The 20,082-nt window shown below is 47.3% G+C and overlaps 2 protein-coding genes across 5 annotated transcripts in view; both read right to left on the bottom strand.

Annotated features, from left to right (window-relative positions):
• Positions 1-11: 11 nt before the first annotated feature.
• On the bottom strand, positions 12-10,964 carry WDR6 (WD repeat domain 6). Of its 3 annotated transcripts, XM_053378411.1 has the most exons (7): positions 10,494-10,964; positions 6,048-8,457; positions 5,024-5,119; positions 4,609-4,725; positions 4,368-4,486; positions 2,203-2,664; positions 12-424 (listed from the first exon to the last, which is right to left on the bottom strand). In XM_053378411.1, the coding sequence occupies exons 1-7, from the start codon at positions 10,618-10,620 to the stop codon at positions 324-326; spliced, it is 3,432 nt and encodes a 1,143-aa protein (XP_053234386.1). In that variant the 5' UTR covers positions 10,621-10,964; the 3' UTR covers positions 12-323. The 3 variants fall into 3 exon arrangements, with proteins under 3 accessions (XP_053234386.1, XP_053234388.1, XP_053234387.1); XM_053378413.1 differs by lacking the exon at positions 4,609-4,725; XM_053378412.1 differs by lacking the exon at positions 12-424 and having other exon boundaries at positions 699-2,664.
• A 6,203-nt stretch (positions 10,965-17,167) lies between these two features.
• The window catches only part of P4HTM (prolyl 4-hydroxylase, transmembrane), a 28,345-nt gene continuing 25,430 nt past the window's right edge, over positions 17,168-20,082 (bottom strand). The window contains exons 8-10 of one of the 2 annotated variants that reach the window (XR_008329120.1): positions 19,927-20,050; positions 18,405-19,514; positions 17,168-18,362 (exon numbers count right to left, since the gene is read on the bottom strand). Coding sequence is in view for 1 of the 2 variants with exons in the window: in XM_053378403.1 (XP_053234378.1) it covers positions 19,297-19,514; positions 19,927-20,050 (342 nt within the window). In the remaining variant the exon portion in view is untranslated. Of the gene's footprint in view, positions 19,515-19,926; positions 20,051-20,082 lie in introns of both variants that reach the window. The other variant, XM_053378403.1, reaches the window with a different exon arrangement.

Genomic DNA, 20,082 nt, shown 5'->3' with positions numbered 1-20,082 from the left:
CTACACTTGAGAGGTCTGGAATGGTCTGGGGAGCTTGCTACTCGGCGTCCTTCTGGTACGTACACCACAGGGTGCATCCCACGATCGGTGCAGCTCGGGACGGCATCGCCCCGTTTTGCAGCAAGCTCGGCTGTTCATCTATGAGCCAAATAGATGGAAGGCCATTGGGAATCGGCAGTGCGTGACAGCAGCGCCCACGTGCTGAACTTGCAGACAAAGGGGCCTTGGTGTGACCTCCCCGTTGCTGCAATCTGGACCATGAAATATGCATGGCGCTGCTGGGGGGCCAGAAACCCCAGCCACTCCAGGGCTCAACCGCTGAATTATTGAGTGCAGGACTTTGGGCAACCGAGCAAATCCCTCTGAACAGGTGCCACAAGCTGCTGCAGCCGAAAAGTGAAAAGTTCTGACTCGGAAGAGGAAACTCAATTGGAGGAAATAGAAATTGTATTGGGGGGGGTCAGAGAAAACTCAAGCGCATTTCCTATGGTAATTGGGGGGGATGGACAGAAAGCTAACCATTTCCCTGCAAGTCTGTACCTCCAGGATATTCTCAATCTATCCCAATTCCTGCACCAAACAGGCATCATATGATTGAACTTCTCACCCCAATTCTACTCCATGTGTTTTGTGTTTTTATCTTGCATTTTTATGCTGTGAACCACCCTGAGATCTACGGAGGAAGGGCAGTATGTACACAACTCTATTTATTTTATTTTTTAAAGAAACACCATCTCCCACCCGGGTAGACATTCTGTGAACATCCCCACTCCTCCGCAGTCCTCTTCTATCAGTGCTACAGTCTAAATGGATGTCATTCAGCAGATGCACACAGGAATGTCGCTGCCCATTGAACTGATTAGCACCTGACACTCCAGTGATCTTGTAGCAATTTTGAGCCTGTAGGCAGTGCGACAAGAAACCCTCCTCCGCAATGGGAGGGTGGGTCTTTAAGTTCTGTGGGCCCAGGGCATTGCAGGCACCAGGTGATCAGCTCTTTCCCCAAATCCATGTGAATGGGATTCATCTGACCATCCTGCAGGCTGTGATTAGGTCTCCTTAAGGAGTAGGATCACAGCTCAGAGGCAGAGAACGCTATTTGCACAGAGAAGGTTCGATCCCCAGTATCGCCAGTTAAAATGATAAAATAGGCGGCGTAGGGGGAAAGACTTGCCTGAGACCCTGGAGAAACCCTGGGGCAGTTGGACAAAGAAGTCTGTCCTGGTATAAAGTAGCTTCCTACGTTTCTCCGCGGTAATCAGAAGAGGAGGCTGAAATGCAGAACATATATTTGCAAGGAAAAGGCATTTTAAGCCATTTAACCAGCGGAGGCAGAGGGACTGGCATCGGGTGGGCTTGATTTATTACTGCATTTCTCATCACAGGCCCTCTGTCAAAATAGGTTGGCGAAGCTCCGGTATGACTGCCCACAAGCCACAAGGCAAAGAAAAGCAGGGAAGCTATATTGTATCAGGGACAGTATCTGCATGGTTATGGCAGAAGCAGTCTCTCCCTGAAGAGAGGGGCAAAGTATTTTTATTTGTTTATTGTTATTCCCGTTTTATACTGTATTTTATGCTGTTTTTTGTTGCATCAATTAAGTGTTTAAAATTTGTTGTTAGCTGCCCTGAGCCCGGTTTTCTGAACTGGGAAGGACGGGGTATAAATAAAAATTTATTATGATTATTATTTATTATATTTCTTACGGTCCTTTCTGCTTTCGCATGACAGCCCTCTGTGCCCTGGTTGGTGTTGGTGCTGACCTTTAAAGCCCTAAACGGCCTCGGCCCAGTATACCTGAAGGAGCATTTCCACCCCCATCATTCAGCCCGGACACTGAGATCCAGCGCCGAGGGCCTTCTGGCGGTTCCCTCATTGCGAGGAGTGAGGTTACAGGAAACCAGACAGAGGGCCTTCTTGGTGGTGGCATCTACCCTGTGGATGTGAAGGAAATAAGCAGCTATCCTATCTTTAAAAGACATCTGAAGGCAGCCCTGTTCAGGGAAGTTTTTAATATTTAATGCTGCACTGTTTTTAACACTTGATTGGGAGCCGCCCAGAGTGGCTGGAGAAACTCAGCCAGATGGGCGGGGTATAAATAATAAATTATTATTATTATTGGTTCAAACTCCTCTGCACCCCAACAGAATTAGGCGGCTGCACAGCCCACACTCCTTCATACACCATTTTCTGTTTCTGCACCTGGCAAATCTAGGCTGCAGCAGAGGATCTCCAGCCCCTGCCCACAGATCACGCTCTGGCAGTTACGGGCCCCAGCCTCCCAGCACTCCAGGCCAGCCACATCGGCCACGTGGCAGAATTTGCTGCTGACAAAAGACAGGCTGTCCTCGCGAAGGTGCCAGAGCGTCAGCCGCTGGTCCACCGAAACTGAGAGGAGGAAGTCCGGCTGCAGGAGCCTCACCCCCGTCACGTGAGCTGCATGGGCGCAGACCCTTGAGGAGTTTCTGAGAAGGCGGATGCCGGTCCCGGCGACGGCTTCCTGGTCGGCATCACTTCCAGCATCCACTTCAACAGCGCTGAGAGAGATGGAGCCGTCATCGCTGCCACTGGCCACCAGGAAATGCCCGGCAGCTGCTTGCTGGATGTGGAGGCTGTTCACTCCACAGCTGTGAGCCCGGATGGTCAGGACTGGGGTACCCAGGTCTGGAAAACACACACAGGCAAAGGAAGTGTACAAGGCTGGGAGGAAGCGCAAAGGGTGGTATACACTTGAAAAAGAAGGAGGGTCTTTTTCTTATACACAACGTCTGCAGCAAGAATCCTGGTGGCTAAGTATTGGAAAGGGAATCAGTTACCCACTAAGGGAGAGTGGTTATGTAAGCTTTCAGAATACTTAGAATTAGCCAAATTGACAGACATAATAAGACAGAAACCAAAAAGTGAAGTAAAAAAAGAATGTGGGTGCCTAAATGAATACATTAAAAATCAAGGTTTGAGGACAGAAATCTGGCTGAGTCTGGAATAACTTTGTGAAGTGAAAGGATAAGAAAGAGGGATTTATATTTAGATGATAGGATAGAGATGATAAGGAAAACAGGAAGACACAATGAGAGATAATGGAGGTGCTGTGGGATTGGTGGAAATCAATGTTTGTTTTTCTTTTTAGTGTTTATATTATTAACTTGTAAGATATGGAATTGGGTTTTTTGGTGTGTTTTTTTAATGTTGGTTTTTGTGTTTTGTGTATTGTTATTTTTTTATATCTTTCATATTGTTGTTGTGTGGAAAATACTAATAAAATTTATATATTTTAAAAAAGAAAAGAAAAAGAAGGAGGGTCACAAACAGGGTGGGCAGGTACGGGGGACTCCTTGGTTCTGAATGGGGCAACTGTGCCCCTGAAGGACCAGGTGCGTGGCCTGGGGGTCATTTTGGACTCACAACTGTCCATGGAGGTGCAGGTCAACTCTGTGTCTTGGGTGGCTGTCTAGCTGCTCCATCTTGTACGTCGGCTGAGATCCTACCTGCCTGCAGACTGTCTTGCCAGAGTGGTGCATGATCTGGTTATCTCCAGCTTAAATTACTGTAATGTGCTCTATGTGGGGCTATCTTTGAAGGTGACCCAGAAACGACAACTAATCCAGAAAGCGGGTGCTGGGACCACATAACACCGATCCTAAAAGATCAAAATTGGATCCCAGTACACATTTCCGAGCACAATTCAAAGTGCTGGTGTTGACCTTTAAAGCCCTAAACGGCCTCGGCCCAGTATACCTGAAGGAGCGTCTCCATCCCCATCGTTCAGCCCAGACACTGAGGTCCATCTCCAAGGGCCTTCTGAAGGTTCCCTCCTTGCGTAAAGTGGAATGCTCTCCCGGCAGATGTCAAAGAGTTAAGCAAATATATAAATTTAGACATCTGAAGGCAGCCCTGGTTCGGGAAGGCTTTAAGATTTGAATTGTATTTATTTTTGCTTTATTCATTCTTTCATTGGGAGCTGCATCCCCATAGTGGCTGGGGCAACCCAATCACATGGGCTGAATATAAGAAACAGAATCATGGTATCACAGAGTTGGAAGGGACCACAAGGATCATCTAGTCCTACCCCTGCAATGCAGAAATCTTTGGCCCAACATGGGGCTCGAACCCACAACCCTGAGATTGAGTCTCATGCTCTACCCCAGGCTTCCTCAACCTCGGGCCCTCCAATTTTTTTTGGCCTACAACTCCCATGATCCCTAGCTAGCAGGATCAGTGGTCAGGGATGATGGGAATTGTAGTCTCAAAAAACATCTGGAGGGCCGAGGTTGAGGAAGCCTGCTCTACCCACTGAGCTGTCCCGGTTATACAATAAACAACAACAACTTCAAGGATGCACAAACAGGGCAGTCAACACAACCACCTACCCAGAAGCTTCATTTCTGTGCCTTCCGCCTTCAAGGCCTCTGCAGCACGCTTAAGGGTAGGGGCGAGATCCCAGAATGCAATGCTCCCGTCGGTGGCAGCGCTGCTCAACAAGTGCCTTCTATAACAGGAAGATGAATGGGTAAAATTAGCTTTCTAGGGCCTGATGGGTCGGCAGTAGTAAACTCAGGGGAGGTGCATCTTAAGCACACCGGGGGTGGGGTGTAGCCACTCCATTCTCACCTTCCTCCACCTGCTGTCTTACATGCAAACGCCTGGACCTTCAGGACGCAGTGCTGATGGTGAAAGGATTCTGCCACAAGCTGCAGCTTCTGGGCAGGCTCAAGCAGCAGGAAGAGGCTATGCAGACATGAGAGCAGTGAAGTCAGTCCAAGGAAAAGAGTCTCCGACTTTAAAGAGGGGGAAAGGGCCACATCCTTTGTACCAAGCGCTACAGCTTCTTTTCTGTTCATGTTCCTTTCTCTAGTTTGGGGAAAGTGCTGCTCTGGGAAATGGGAGGGAGAAGCATTTACTTCATTCTGCCCCTCGTCTTCCCACCCCCCACCCCAGCTATAGGTAAAGGTAAAGGGACCCCTGACTGTGTCCCTACCCCAGCTATACAGGCCCCTAAAAGGGAGAGCACAACCATCCTCCTTACCGGACAGAGCCATCACTGCAAGCAGCGGCTAGGAAGAGCAAGGGACCAGGAAGCTCTGGGTACTCCACACCAGCCAGGACCTCAATAGACATATATCTGGAACACAGAAGTTATCAGTTACCTTCTCTGGGACACACTATCCATACCCAGAGCAGTGAAAAAGTTACACACACACACAAGCTGGAAAGTGGCACATGTTGCCTGCTATGGACTCGACGCCCAAAGTCCTCCCTATTCTCTCTGTACTAATGCATTCTTAAGCACGAGTACAGCAGAAGAGGGAAGGGGAGGGGAATTCTGAGACTGGAAAATTAAGCAAACAGACCTCAGAGCAAAGAGAGATATTTTTTTTGCTGCTGTTATTCACATTGTTTTATCCTACTGGTTTTGTTTTTAATCTCTTGCTGCTACAATATTGTTAGACCCGGTTGTGTATTTTAGATTATTTGTTTGATTTCTCACCCGCCTGTCATCATCTGATTTTGTGCTTTTCAATAATACTGTGAACAGCCCCAAGATCTGTGGATGAAGGGCAGCATACAAATTTGATAAATAAAATAAAATAAGAAAGATCTGAGGGCGGGTTACAGCCATTTAAAAATATGTTAAAATAAGTTTAATACAAATTACAGCCAAAATAATAGGGTAGGGTCTAGTCTAGTCTAGTCTAGTCTGTCTGTCTGTCTGTCTATCTATCTATCTATCTATCTATCTATCTATCTATCTATCATCTATCTATCTATCTATCATCTATCTATCTATCTATCATCTATCTATCTCAAGTCTTCCAGGCTGGATGTGAACATTGTGCCCACTTGTTGTGTGACAATAGGAAAAGCCTGTGTGTGTATGTGTGCTTGTGAGGGGGGGGGTGTTTGTTGGTAAAGGGGTTAGCAAGAGAGAGTGCAGATTCCACATTCCCTATATGAGAATCAATAACATCCCCTGTGCAGGTTGTCTGCTTTTTGAGAACCCATGACCCTGTCTAAGAATACAAATTCCTGGGAAAGGCCACAGCTACTACCTGGTCTCTGGGTCCATTTTGACGAGCTTGTGCCTGTTCTTCCTGCGGTCCCACTGCTCATCCAGGCGGTGAGAAGCCACGTGGACCAGCTGATGGACCACACCTCCGCTAGAGCCATGGCTGGGGCTAAGCAGCATCCGGTAACACTCAATTTGGGCCCGTCCTCCAGCTGAGAAGAGGATGGCAGAGATACTTCCTGCCTTGGACTGAGTGTCCTTGGCCACAGCCAGCGCTCTCACGCTCGAGATGTGGTCGCCCAGAGCCACAAGCTGGGTCACCGTACGAGACTGCGCCCTGTAGCTCAGAATATTGACCGTGCCGTCCTCGCTGCCGGTGGCAAGGGTGCTCAGCGGCTCCTGCCCGGGTGCCTGCAAAACCCCGATGTGGCAAACGCATGTCAGTTCCCGCCCGTGCAGGGACTCCTTGAGGATGCGCTGCCCGCCTTGCGCGCCTTGACTTTGGTGCACCACCACATCCCCGGATTTGACATAAGCAAAGGTTCCCGCCTGGAGGCGGTGGGTGTAGCTCCAGGAGCGGTGGCCGCCACCGCAAGGGACAGACAGCAGCATCTCGTTGCTGCTGGCGCTCCAGAGAACAAAGCGGTCAGCGTGGAAGCCCAGCACCCACATGCTCCCATCGGGGCCGAAGCGCAGCTCCTCCAGCCACTCCAGGCCCTTGCATGGCCTGTGCTTCCTCAGCACGCGCAGCTGGCGGCCTTGCACCTGCAGCTGGCGGTAGCAGCTGTCCCGGCCAGTGCTGTAGACAAAGTCCTGGTGGCAGGTGATGGAGGTGACGCCAAGCTTTCCATGTAGGCCGAAGAGCAGAGAGACAGGGCCCTCAGCGAGCAGCTCTTCCCCTGTGAGAGGAAAGGCCGGGCCAGGCAAACCGGAGACCTCCTCTGGGTCCGAGGAGCCGACTCCTGCTCCTCTGCTCAATGCCTGAGCTGGCTTGCACTCAAACAGCATGAGGGAGCCCCTGCGGTCGCCGCAGAGCAGCAGCTTTCCCTGGGGCATGAAGGCGGCGCACGTGTGCCATCGCTGCTTGCAGAGTGGCAGGCGGAAACATCGCTTCACCACCACAGCGACTCCCTCAGGTGGGCCAAGAGAGACCTCCAGCCACAGCAGGGAACCAGCTGCTCCAGAAACGAAGAGGCTGCAAGAACCAGGATCCTGCCCTGCATAGGAGGCCCAACTCAAGCTGTGCACTTTCCCCTCATACAGCTTCAGCTCCTTGCTTTCTGCGGGGCTGCGGAGAGGGAAGACTTTAACCTGTCCCAACAGGTTGCCCATGGCACACACCGCAACACCGCTGATGAGCACGGAGACTTCTAGGAGGCTGTAGGACCGATACGCAGCATCCTCGAGGACCAACGCCCAGGCTTTGGAGGTCAAGTCATAGGCGTAGACGGCCCCGGCGTCCGTCATCACAAGGAGGTGGTTTACATCCACCAGCTTCACCGCTCTGGGAGATCCTTTTCTGCGAGGTGAGGGGAAGTCCAGCCGCACAAGGCTGTTCCCGCTGTCGCCCTGCCCTTTAAGGAGCCACTGTCTGATGCCAGAATCGGCCCCGCCTGTGAACACCCAGCCCCGCCTCTCGTGGGCGGCGACTGCCCGGAGGCCACGCCCCTTGTGCCCTTTGAAACGGTGAACAATCTCGCCCTGGTAGTTCCACACCAGGCAAGCGGCGTCTTCTCCAATGCTGAGGACGTAACTGCTGAGCAGGCGCACCGCCCAGACCCGAGACTGGTGCCCGTAGCACACCAGCAAGCATGGGACAGGGTCAGGGGGTGATCTGAGGTCGCCGACGCCCCACAGCCTCAGGCTCCTGTCATCTGAGGCCGAGGCCAAGATGCTTTTGCTCTCTGAGAAACAGATGCTGAAGATGACGCCCTTGTGCCCGCTGATCCTGCTTCGGGGCTTCACCCTGCCTGTGTCATCTGGCGGGTCGGCCGCGCACCAGACCACCAGCTGGTTAAAGACTGTGCCAGCCACCAGCACCAGCGTGTCCCAGCTGCTCCCAACCAGGTGGGCTGAGTAGAGAATGCACTTCTCCTGGCAGTGCACTTCTCGAAGGGTCCTCTGGCCAGCGCAGTCGTAGAGTGCCAAGGAGTTGTGGCCCAGGGCCAAAGCCACACAGCCGGGTGCCTCCAACCACTGCAGGTCCCAGATCCAGTCATGCAGCTCTCGGAAAGGAAAGAGTTCGGCTAGTTTTGCCCTGCCGCCCTGGAAGCTGAGCTCTAAAACGACGAGGCCTTTGCCTCCAAAGACAGCTAGGGCGGTTGGTGCTGGGGCCGCATCCTGCTGCTCCTTGATACCATGGACATTATGGTTTCGAAGGACCTTCTTGTAGCATCTTGCTGACTGGCTGGCATCAGGCTCCAGGGAGTAGATGGCAATGTAGGGTCCTTCACCTGGAGGAAAAGAGGCTAGAATCACCTCATTTGATATATAGATGATAGATAGATAGATAGATAGATAGATAGATAGATAGATAGATAGATATAGATAGATAGATATAGTGTACTCTTTCCAATAGCATCCATCCTCACAAACATGATCCACACACAACCTCAGCAGCGCCTGACATAGCTGTCAACGTTTCCCTTTTTCTAAAGGGAAATCCCCTTATTCCGAATAGGATTCCTCGCAAGAAAAGGGAAAAGTTGACATATATGGTGCCTGGTCCCAATATGAAAGACACACCAAGGCCGAATCTGGTATTGCTTCTGATGCAGCTTTCGCACGGCCTCTTGTCAAACCGTCCCTATGGAATCATGTTACCCACAACTTTTGCCTTGCTTGAAATGGGAACAGGTTTCTGATAGGTCCCCCACTTCCTATAATCTCTAGGAGCATCATTTCCCCAGCAGCAGGATTTATGAAATCTAAGAAACCAGCTTGCAGGAGCTCTGAGCTCCTCCCCTGACTTGGTGCCTGTCTGTCCCACTGTAATGCACTATCCTGCCTTGATTCCTGCTTTGCTTGGCTATTCAGCTGGGTAGAACATGGCTTTGAAACAAGCCCTCCATTACGGTGGTACCTCGGGTTGCATACGCTTCAGGTTACAGACTCCGCTAACCCAGAAATATTACCTCAGGTTAAAGAACTTTGCTTCAGGATAAGAACAGAAATCGTGCAGCGGTGGCGCAGCGGCAGCAGAAGGCCCCATTAGCTAAAGTGGTGCTTCAGGTTAAGAACAGTTTCAGGTTAAGAACGGACCTCCGGAACAAATTAAGTACTTAACTCGAGGTACCACTGTATCATGTTTCGTTTCACCAAGTGTTCAGTGCCATGGCTTGGTATCTGACACACTTGACATAATGTTACCCATTGCCCACCAGAAAGGACTCTGCTCACCAGATGTTGCAACTCACACCACCCCTGACCACAGCTGTTGGGACTCCAGCTGAGGCATCTGATAAAAGTTTTGCAAATTTTTCATGCCAAACAGGAAAGCAGCTGCTAAGGACTTTGGCAGGTGTTTATCCTCTTGGACAAAGGGCCCCTCTGATTTATAGCAGTCATAAAAGGGAAATACAAAGTCATAAAAGGGAAAAGCAGGCTGAGAGCAAAGGTTACATTGACCCTACATATTATAGAATACAATCAAGTTGTAAAAACATTAATTAACTAAAAATAATACCATGTGCCTCCCATCAGACAAAGAGCCATATTTTAATAGGGTTTTAATAGGGCTAATGAGAAAAGCATCTGGCTGGCAGAAAGGGGGGAGTAGTCTAAAGAGCCTTTTAAGCTGTTTCTTTTTAAACTGAGATCTTTTTTACTCTGCAAAGGTCTTTTCCTTTTAAAAAGCTATGTAGGATATTGTATGATGTTGTCTGAAGGTAGTAGGCAAAGGAAAGTAAGAAATGTTAGATTCTCATGTTAGATTCTTATTTCATTGATGGTGTGTGAGAAGGTGAACCCAAGATCTCTGTTTAGATAAAACATAAATACCACGCCATCTGTTTTAGAAATAAGGGGCAAAAGGTGAACTGGTAATTAAGGTGCCTTGTTGAGGCTAATGTAAGATATATGGCTACTTGTCTGCCATTTATGGATAGAAGGAAATATAGCTCTTTGTCTCCCATAAAAGGTAATAGGAAATGGGTGTATCTTTTATTATTGGTTCTAGCAAACAGCCAATAGGAATTTCAACCAGGCTGATTGGACAGAGGCAGCCAAAGGAGGAGCAAGGGGGCTGGATTGAGGAAATATAAGTGCTGGTCAACAGGGCTGAAAGGCAGGCAGAGCTTTTGGTAACCATATACCACTGTGCCTCTCATTTATTTGTCTGACAAATAAATTATTATTTTAATTTCTCTATTGCTGCGTTGAATATTTCATTCCAGCTAAGCGTTAACCACAAGCAGGGTGCTACACAGCAACATGGGAAGGCTGCCTTGTGGCCTGCCATTGCCTCAGGGTATTCTGGCCCACCACATACCTGCAACAAGGTGATCATCCACAATCTCCAGAGCAGTGATAGGAGCCAGCAGCAGTTCTGTTTCCATCGCTGAACAAGGATCAGAAGTGAAGGCTCCTGTTGATTCTCTTCCTCTTATATAAGACATCTGAGGAAGGAAGTCGGGGGGAACAGTAATAAATGCTGCAGATATTCCATAGTTTGAGGTGATGGATATAGAAGTAAGCTGCCTTTTGGCCTGGAAGGTAGAAATTGTTTGGAGCTGGATTAGAGCTACTCCAGATAAAAGTCAGCATGGTCTAGCTAGCAGGTAACTCACATCACTGAGCACTAGGGATGGGGTGGGAAATCTCATTCCTTGGCCTAATTTCATGCAGATAGGAAGGAAAAATGGAAGAAAAAGGGGTAGCCAAAAAGGAGGAAGTGAACTGGGTGAGAGAGAAGGGAGTGCACTGTCCACTTTTTGTTCCAATCTTACCTACCACCACCAGCCATGTGTCCTGTCGTCCCCCCCAACTACCCCTGAGGCAATGCAGCCCTCGACAATAAAAAAGGTCCCCACCCCTGGCATGCAGGAATGAGATGCCACATGCTAGAGGGAGAGCAAATATAAATGCTGTCCTCAGTTTAGACTGGAGAGGCCTGTTCAAATCCCACCTCAGCCAAAGTCTGGGAGGAAAGATGCTTTGTTGGTTCTAACCGAACAAGCCAACTTTGCTCAGTTCTTATGACAATGAAATGATTTAACCTGCGAAGCACTTGGTAAACGACGGGGCTTTTTATTTGATAATAAAGGTAGTCTGAACAGGCATGTTCTTGCCCGTTCTGAGAAGCCCCTGGATGCCGCTGCGTGACAGTATTTTTTGTGTGTGGCAAACTTTTGGTCAGCTTCTTAATATTGGCAGATACGAAACAAAACCAGGGAGGGCCGTTGAATATATAAATGGGAGAGACTGGATAAAGGAGCGCGCTCCCCGTGGAGGAACAGCAGGCACAGAACGAATGGGATGTTTAAGCTGGAGAAACTGCGGATTTGTTGGGACGCATTAATGCCCGCAGTGGAATGTACAACAAGGAAGCTTATTATGGCACAAGTTTCCACAGACCAGGGCTTGCAGGAGGGAAAGTGGGCATGCATGCGGCAGTGCGGAGGGAGGCTACCTATAGTCGGCAGCTGCATGAGGTTCAAGTCAGGGATGGGGGGGGAGTCTTGACCCAGCAACACCTGGGCGCCCCCAAGAGCCCCGTCGTGGTTTAAGCTACAGAATGCGCGGGGCTGCTTCCAGCCTAATGCATAGCCTAGGAAAGAGGCAGGGAAGGCGCGCGCGCACACACACACACGATCGCAGAGGGAAAGGCGAGACCCGCGTGGCAGCGCCGGGAGGGAGAGAAGCAAAAGCGGAAGCCACCATATCGCGATAAACCAGGTCGCCCTACCTCTCTCCTTCGCGCGCGGGCGCAGACCCCATGAACCAATTGGGAGGCTTCTTCCGAGCGCCCAAGACACGGAGGGATGTTATTGGCCAGCGGAAGTTCTCTCCCAGGCCGCCGAGACTGATTGGCAAAGGCCGGAAGATAATTTCTTAAAGGCACAGCTCTATCTAAATACATGTAGATAAATATAGCTATACGTACATAGCTATACTGTATTAAGGTAAAAGGTAAATAGAAAGGTATATCGTTATAGCTATATACACAGTACACATAATATGTATGTATTTACACACACACAATGTATGCACATTTATGTGCCAAAGCAAGAAGAAAATAAAATTTAAAATAAAATAAAAGTAAGGTTACCAGCTGACATTAACAGTGATAATTTCTCATCAGTTAGTGGGGGGGGGGGATTTAAGTTACTTGAAAGAACACTGTAAGCAATTGAAAACATTGGCAGGTTTTTAAAAACACTTGCAATGAAGCGATAATTATGATTCAAATTGAGATTTAAGAAAATATGGAAAATATGATACGATGCAGTTTGAAAAGAATATCTGAGGAAACCACGGATGGTGTGGAGGGAAGTTTGGGGATTCTGAGAATCCTATTTGTAAAATTTTTATGATTTGTGTATGATGATAAATTTTTAAAGTGAAAATGATTTTTTTAAAAAAAATTCCCATCAGTTAGGGTTGCCAAAAACCCACAACTTGCCAAAGATCCAGAACAAGCTGCTGCCTTCCTGAAATTCCCCTTGGGATGTCCCTTCCGCCCTATCCTGGTAATGTATGGATGTATGGCAGCCCTACCATCCATCCCAATTTATACATATAGGTAGGCAATCCATGTGTTCAAATAGCTATCTAAATGAGATTGACAATGGCAAGCCATGCATTCAAATGTATAAAGGGTGCTGAGATCTTGAGACCACAGAGTAGATGATGGTGGGATTTGTTTTTTCCCCCCTGTCCTTCCAGCGTTCTGGTATATCTCAGCCACCACCGCAGGGTTCCCCCCCAAAAAAGCTCCCCCAAAAAAGTTCTTATTCAGGCAATGCCTTTATTAGGCCAACCAAAAGGTCCACAAGATAGCAAGTTTTTGAGTTCTGGAGAACTCTACAGCAACTCCCAGAGAGTTCATCCAGCTCAACCACCAGCCTATGCAAGAAAATCAACAGCTCTAGCATGCCTCAAAAGTGGGCAGCTATTCCCTGCTTAAAAACCTCTTAAGGACGCAGTGTTACCTTCCAAGACATTCTCTTCCACTGTTGAACAGCTCATATGATCCCATTCATAGTGTAGAACCATTGAAATTAATCAACACACCTAATTTAGGTCCATTCATTTCAACGGGTCTTCCTCTGAGTGGAACTTAGGCTATCTGGGAACCAGGTGCAGCAGGGTTGTTGCTGGGCCATCACATGTGATGAAGCGGTAGCTACCACAGCCACATCTCCAATACCTTGAGTTCATTAACTCCCTCTACATGTGAGTGGTGTGTTGATGTTGCTTTCAGTAGTCCCTGATTTGTACTGAAGGAGTTTCCAGGGACACGTGGGGTTGATTTTAGTTTTCTTACCTGTATGTGTTTTCCTCTCCTGTTGTGGGTGGAACACACATTGGATATAGTGCAGAGACAGTATCTTTCTGATACTGGCATAATTTAAATACAGGATTTATCTGGCTGGTACTTATCAAAAAGGTGACCTAGTTGACTGTGTAAAAAGCCATAAAAACATTCCCCATGCAGTTTTCATATCAAGACATGCATTCGCAGAATATAACCAAGATTGTGACTAGATTGGAGCTAATAAAAGTGGGACCAGGGTTGAAAAACTGTCAACCTGTCATTTCCACAATATAATCAAAGGCTATTTTTTTTAATTTATAGCCTGCTTTAACTTTGTGTTTGAAGCACTAGGACATGGCTCACAATAAAGGTCTACAAATGGAGCATTTGCTCCTAAAACTGGATCATGGTGTAAGAGGCATACAAGAGATTTTATCCTTCATGAGTATAATAATAATAATAATAATAATAATAATAATAATAATAATACCTTTATTGTCAATGTACAACCTATGAACAATGAAATTAACCGAGCCTCCCCCCCCCCAACACTCAGTCTCATTGCACTTCGTGTGCTTGTCGCACAACACACCAACCCCGAAAGTCAGTTGCACTATATTATTTTCCATTCAGCAGCGTAACAGCCCACGGATAGAAACTGTTTTTTAGCCTATTGGTACGACTGATTATACTTCTATATCTCCTGCCCAAGGGTAGAAGATTAAAGAGGTGCTAGCTGGGGTGTGAATCGTCCAAGAATTTTTCTCACTCTCCTAAGGCACCGATCCCTTGCTATGTCGTCTAGCGGGCTCAGGCGACAGCCCATGATATCACGTGCTGTGTTCACCACCTTCTGTAAAGACTTTCTGTCCATGGCTGTCAAGTCAACGTACCACACCGTGATACAATATGAGAGGTCATCAATTGTTCTTTAACATGGTTCTTTCGCAAGACCCTGAGAAAATGGAGTCTCTGTTGGGCCTTCCTAACCACCTGAGTTACGTATATTGTTTTTCCAAGTGAGGTCTTCACTAAGGTAAACTCCCAGAAAAAGCTGCATCTGGCTTTACCTTACTTTTGTAATTTAAATGCTTTAGGAATAACACCACTGGATATAAAGGAAAACGGGCAAGAGCATCATCACTTTTCAAAAATATCGCTTATGCTTATAGAAAAAAGCAATTTAATCACTTACAGTTAGAGAGCGAGCGAGCAGAAAATAAATAAATGAATGGGGTGGGGGGATTGCTTGCAGTTTAACACCAAGCCTGGAAATTCTAGCCACCGAGAGACTAATGAACAGAGACTTGCTTTGGGCCCCACTACAAAATAAGATGGTGCCCCAGTTCTTAAGAGTAGAAAATAGTAATCTGTGGAATGCATAACTTCATACCCCAATGAGGAATGGGAGGCGCAAAGAAAATGTACAGGTAACATCTAGGTTTCAAACTTTTATTTGCAGGTTAGACAAGCTACCTGACATCTGTGTGTGGAAAACAATAAATAAAATAAATATTAAATAATAAGGGGGAAAAACCAACTTTTTGCAAAACACACAAGTGTAGGGAGCACACAGAAATACAAAATCCAACGCTGACCAGTTACCTATCAATGCAACCGGCAACATCAAGTCACTTAAATTAGCTAAGGTTAGCAAAGGGTTCAGCTGTGGGCTTAGATACGCATGTCATGCCTTTGGGGCAATTAAGGACATGATTCCACAAAGCAAACCTCTCTGCTAACACCACCCTCCCCCCCCCTCCAGTACAGGTAGCTGAGCCCAGGCAAACAGCCATGCGGTCCTGGGTGTGGAATACTGCACAATCCACAGGCCATGCAACTGCTTGCAGCACTTCCCCATTCGTGGCCCAGGGGTTTTTGGTTTTGTAGGTTGCAAACTGGAAAAAGGTGGCATCACATCCTCATCCAATTCATGGCTTCTTAAACCTGAATCAAAGCCCTACATTCTTCTACACTTCAAGTCTCTGCTAGTAAAATATAAATATCTCAAGTTAGAGGTGAATAGCCTCTCTAGCACACACACACAAGAACACACTCAAAACAAGATTGCAAAGTCCTAGTTTGGAATGAACAGCAAAATAGGAGGTCTATTTCATGTCCAGCCTTTTGGCATTTCATAAGTACTAAATGAGACAGGACCTTTGAGCTGAGTCTAGATTCTTCTTATTAAACAGTTCCTAAAGGGGACCTCTAAGAACTTTAAATTGGCATGTAAACTATCTGCTAAGCGGTTAAATTTCCAAAGTCAAACCAGGGAAAGCAAGACGCTTCAAGGGATACTGAATCCTCGTTGCATCCTATCAGAAGAACACCTACTTCACTCTCCCCACCCCACAAAACCTTGCAGCGGGACTGCAGTAAAGTCGCAACCTTAGGCCTATTTCATTAAAATAACCTGCAGCAAAATCAATGAAACTTACAAGGATATTGTGGAGGACTGGGGTGACATTTTTTCATCTGGCAGGGCCATGTAGTGGTCACAAACCTTAACCTTTCTGCGTTATAAAGCACACTACTAAAGCTGATCTACACAACTCGTGACCCACCAAGCTGACTATAAGCCACCGGGACCTGCCTGGGACTACAAAAATAAGGTGGCAGAGTGGGGAAGTTTTTCAGCATCTGCCAGGTTGGTGGGTTGTGTTTGGCTTGGAAGGTCACAGGTTGCACAGGTCTCTAACTAAGGCAATCAACAAGGACCCCAGTAAAAAGGGATGCATGGGATGCACTTATTCCTTGGAATGGAAATTCACTTGCTGCCGACATAAACTGACTCAATATATACAACAATCAACATTCCACAATAACATCAGTTTCTGTCTTCAGGGAGAGCTACCGTGTAGGAATGGCAACTTATCAAAGCAAGGAAAATGCCATACAACTTAGCATCCTTTGGACAGCAGTGGAGGCACCCGGCTAGATAACTAGCTGCAAGACGGCCACCTTAAAGGCAGCTTTGTCTACTTCACAAACCTCAAGGCATCAGGAGGAAACAATCATGTCAAAATAAAAGTATTTGTGCAGGCGGGGGGACAAGACAATTACCGTATTTTTCGCTCTATAACACGCACCCGACCATAACACGCACGTAGTTTTTAGAGGAGGAAAATCCGTAGGCATGCCACCCGTAGGTATTCCCTCCAAAACACGCACAGACATTTCCCCTTACTTTTTAGGAGGAAAAAGGTGAGTGTTATGGTGCAAAAAATACGGTATATATTTGCTCATCAGGATTGAGCAGCCAGTCTGGGATTTCCAACACCAGCACTGAGAGCTACATGGCAGATAGATCCATATATTTTGGGTTAAATGTGGATAGCTTTCCTAAAGGATACAACTTATTACAAACTATGAACTGCAAGGCCCAAAGCAAAAAGATCTCATTTCTCTACAGTGATGTCTACAGCCAAAGCCTGCATTTTGCCCTATGTCAAGATGTCGAACAGTGAGGGATTTTGTAACTGGAAATCATCTTTCAATTATATATTAAAAACACCACACAATTAATCCCAGCTTTCCTAACAGCGATGAAAGTGTTTGTCTACAGTCACAAGCTTCCTGTGGTCTCACTGAATGCTACAGGAATCTTCTCTGTATCTTACTGAAGTTCCACTTTATCTTTCCAATTCATCTCCTTTTCCAACACCGCTTCCTTTTTATTACAGACACCTATTAGAAAGAAATATATCCTCAGGCCAACACAGAAGGGAAAAGGGCCAACTCTGGCTCACGCTTCAAGTTCAATTACAGGGGGAAAGCCTCTCTGATTAGCCTCATCTCAAAAAAGATATTGTAGAGCTGGAACAGGTGCAGAAAAGGACTGTTGCTTGGGGTGTTTTTTTAGTTTGGGGAGCAGGGAATTGAGTAAGGGGAAACATGAAAGAGGTTTGTAAAATTATGCATGGTGCAGAAGAGATTCTGGACAAACTGAAGGGAAGTACCTCTGGACACAATGAATAATACATTTATGGCATTCAAGATGATGGCCACTGGTTTAGATAGTTTTATAAGAGGATTAGACAAATTCATGCAGGATAAGGCAATCAACAACTACCCATGATGGCTATATGAAAGCTAAGGGAGGAATTCAACATTGCACTTAGGTGATTACTCCATCAAGCATTTTGGGTTGCCTTGTGGAATAATCCCTCCTTTTCTCCCTCCGCATGTTGTTCCAGGGGCTCTCCCAATTCCCCCAGAACTAATTTCAGAGGGTGCAAAGCGACAGTCCTTGCACAGGGCTTCCCTTGATGGGACTCATTAGCTGAATCCCGCTCTCCATGTTCAGATGCCATGTGTCTCCTGAGCAAAAAGGTAAAGGTGAAAGACCCCTGGATAGTTAAGTCTAGACAAAGGCGACTATGGGGTTGCGGCACTCATCTCACTTTCTGGCGTTTGTCCACAGACAGCTTTCCGGGTCATGTGGCCAGCAGGACTAAACTGCTTCTGGCACATTGGAACACCGTGACGGAAACCAGAGCGCACGGAAACGCCGTTTACCCTCCCGCCGCAACGATACCTATTTATCTACTTGCACTGGTGTGCTTTCGAACTGCTAGGTTGGCAGGAGCTGGGACAGAGCAACGAGAGCTCACCCTGTTGCGGGGATTCAAACTGCTGACCTTCGGATTGGCAAGCCCAAGAGGCTCAGTGGTGTAGACCACAGTGCCACCCGCATCCCTACTGTCTCTTGAGCAGCAACAATGGAAAAGGACTATCAGTTTCATGTCCTGATCAGTTTCATGCCCTGCTTTTCAGAGGAATCTGATTGGCCACTGTGGAAAGCAGGCTGCTGGTACACAGGGGCCTTTAGTTTGATCCAACAGGAATCTTCTTACGTTCATGATTGTATATATCCATCTGCAAGAAGGAACATGATGTGAGTATGCTGTTGGCCCAAACCAGACACTAAATGGAGTGGAACATGTCTGGGGGTGGGAGAAAACTCCTTCCAAACAGATTCACAGAGGGGGGAAAACCCAACCGAGCACACAAATCAAGTTACTGAAATGAAAATCTCAACAAATACAGCACACCAGCTGCTATTGCACACTTGAACACCCCCCCCCGATAATCAACACAATAAATATTTCAGAACCATGTCCTTATTCAGAACCAAGTCTGACCCTGAGAAAAATTCTCCATGAGCATTAGAAATCATCTGGAATGACTCCAGCACCTTCAATCCTGAAACTTCCTTAACATACAGCTGCTCAAGACCCCCTTACATAAAGTTTACCTATTATTATGTACTTGTGCCTGTGAGTGCTAGGAGCGACAGCTTTTGCCCCCTAGAGAACCACCTAGAATGAGAAGAGACACTTTCTGAGATCAGTTTTGCTGCTTTACGAGATCTTGTGGCAGCAGGTGGGCAGGTGCCAGGAAGAGAGCTGCAAACCCAGCTCAAGGAGAAGAACTGCATTCCAGCGGGGGGAAATGGCTCAGGATGAAGAAGAGCAACAAACCTGGAGGCTAACTGACTGCACATGCCATGGGGAAGGCTCGCTCAGAGACCCAGAACCAAAGCCAGACATTAAAAAAAAGATGCAGGTGAGAACTGCACCCTAACAACCCAGCCGCGATCATTTCTCCTGCCTCACCAGTTCTCTTTCACAGTGCATTCCAGACCATACCTCCCTATCCAGTCCCTTGTTTTCTCCAGTCTAGGCTGGAGCGCAGCTAGCAATCTCTGCTGAGATATGCGGGGATGGGGGGAAAGTGGGAGATTAGAGGGCTGAAAATGGCTAGTGCAAAAAAAGTTTCTTCCAAGTCCACGAAAAGGCATCTCCAAGCACTACAGCTCCACATGTACGTTGCTGTAGGATTTGTCCACAGTCCACTCGCTTTGGTCCTCATCCGCACTGTTTGTATATCGAGCCATCTCCTCTTGGAACTGGAGCTGTCGCCTCTTGTTGGGATCAATGTTGATCCAGTTGTTGGCAATCCACTTGGTTCCTTCGGTGACCAAGCAGCCTCCGTGCAAAGAATATTCATCTAGGTCGCCAACCCAGCCTGCAAGGAAATAAGAACCCATGAACCACTCCTGAGAGAAGCCAGGTTTCACATGACAACAGCTCAACCCCCGGGATTCCTTCAATTATTGACCCCTGGCTAGCAAATTGGCATGAAGAAGAGAAAAGTTTGGATTTGATAACCCGCTTTATCATTACCCTAAGGAGTGTCAAAGTGGCTAACCATCTCCTTTCCGTTCCTCCCCCAAAACTAACAATCTGTGAGGTGAGTGAGGCTGAGAGCCTTCAAAGAAGTATGACTAGCCCAAGGTCACCCAGCAGCTGCATGTGGAGGAGCAGGGAAGCGAACCCAATTCACCAGATTACGAGACTACCGCTCTTAACCACTACACCACACTGGGCAATGCAGCTCAGACATCCTGGCAGACGATTGCCACGAGAGGACAGATTACCTTCTCCATCTGACAGGTAATTGTACCAGAAAACAGCAGTGCCTTGCAGGGGTTTTACACGTAGGTTTCCCTTATCACAGTGTTTACGAGTGTCACGTAGGTCAATATCATTCTGGATGAGAGACTGGAAGAGAAAATGGGAAATAACGCTTATTG

The sequence above is a fragment of the Podarcis raffonei genome, chromosome 2 (genome assembly GCF_027172205.1).
Source record: "Podarcis raffonei isolate rPodRaf1 chromosome 2, rPodRaf1.pri, whole genome shotgun sequence".
In the NCBI taxonomy this organism is placed as follows: domain Eukaryota; kingdom Metazoa; phylum Chordata; class Lepidosauria; order Squamata; family Lacertidae; genus Podarcis; species Podarcis raffonei.
Note: the sequence above shows the minus strand (reverse complement) of the source record. Positions and strands in the feature narration are given on the sequence as shown.

Bases quoted from the DNA above. Each gene is read 5' to 3' on its own strand.
- WDR6 (XM_053378411.1), bottom strand. From the start codon at position 10,620: ATGTCTTATATAAGAGGAAGAGAATCAACAGGAGCCTTCACTTCTGAT. The intron at 4,726-5,023 runs GTAAGGAGGATG...ATGTCTGCATAG, and splicing joins TGCAGTGATGGCTCTGTCCG to CCTCTTCCTGCTGCTTGAGC. The intron at 2,665-4,367 runs GTAGGTGGTTGT...TGTGTTTTCCAG, and splicing joins CACAGAAATGAAGCTTCTGG to ACCTGGGTACCCCAGTCCTG.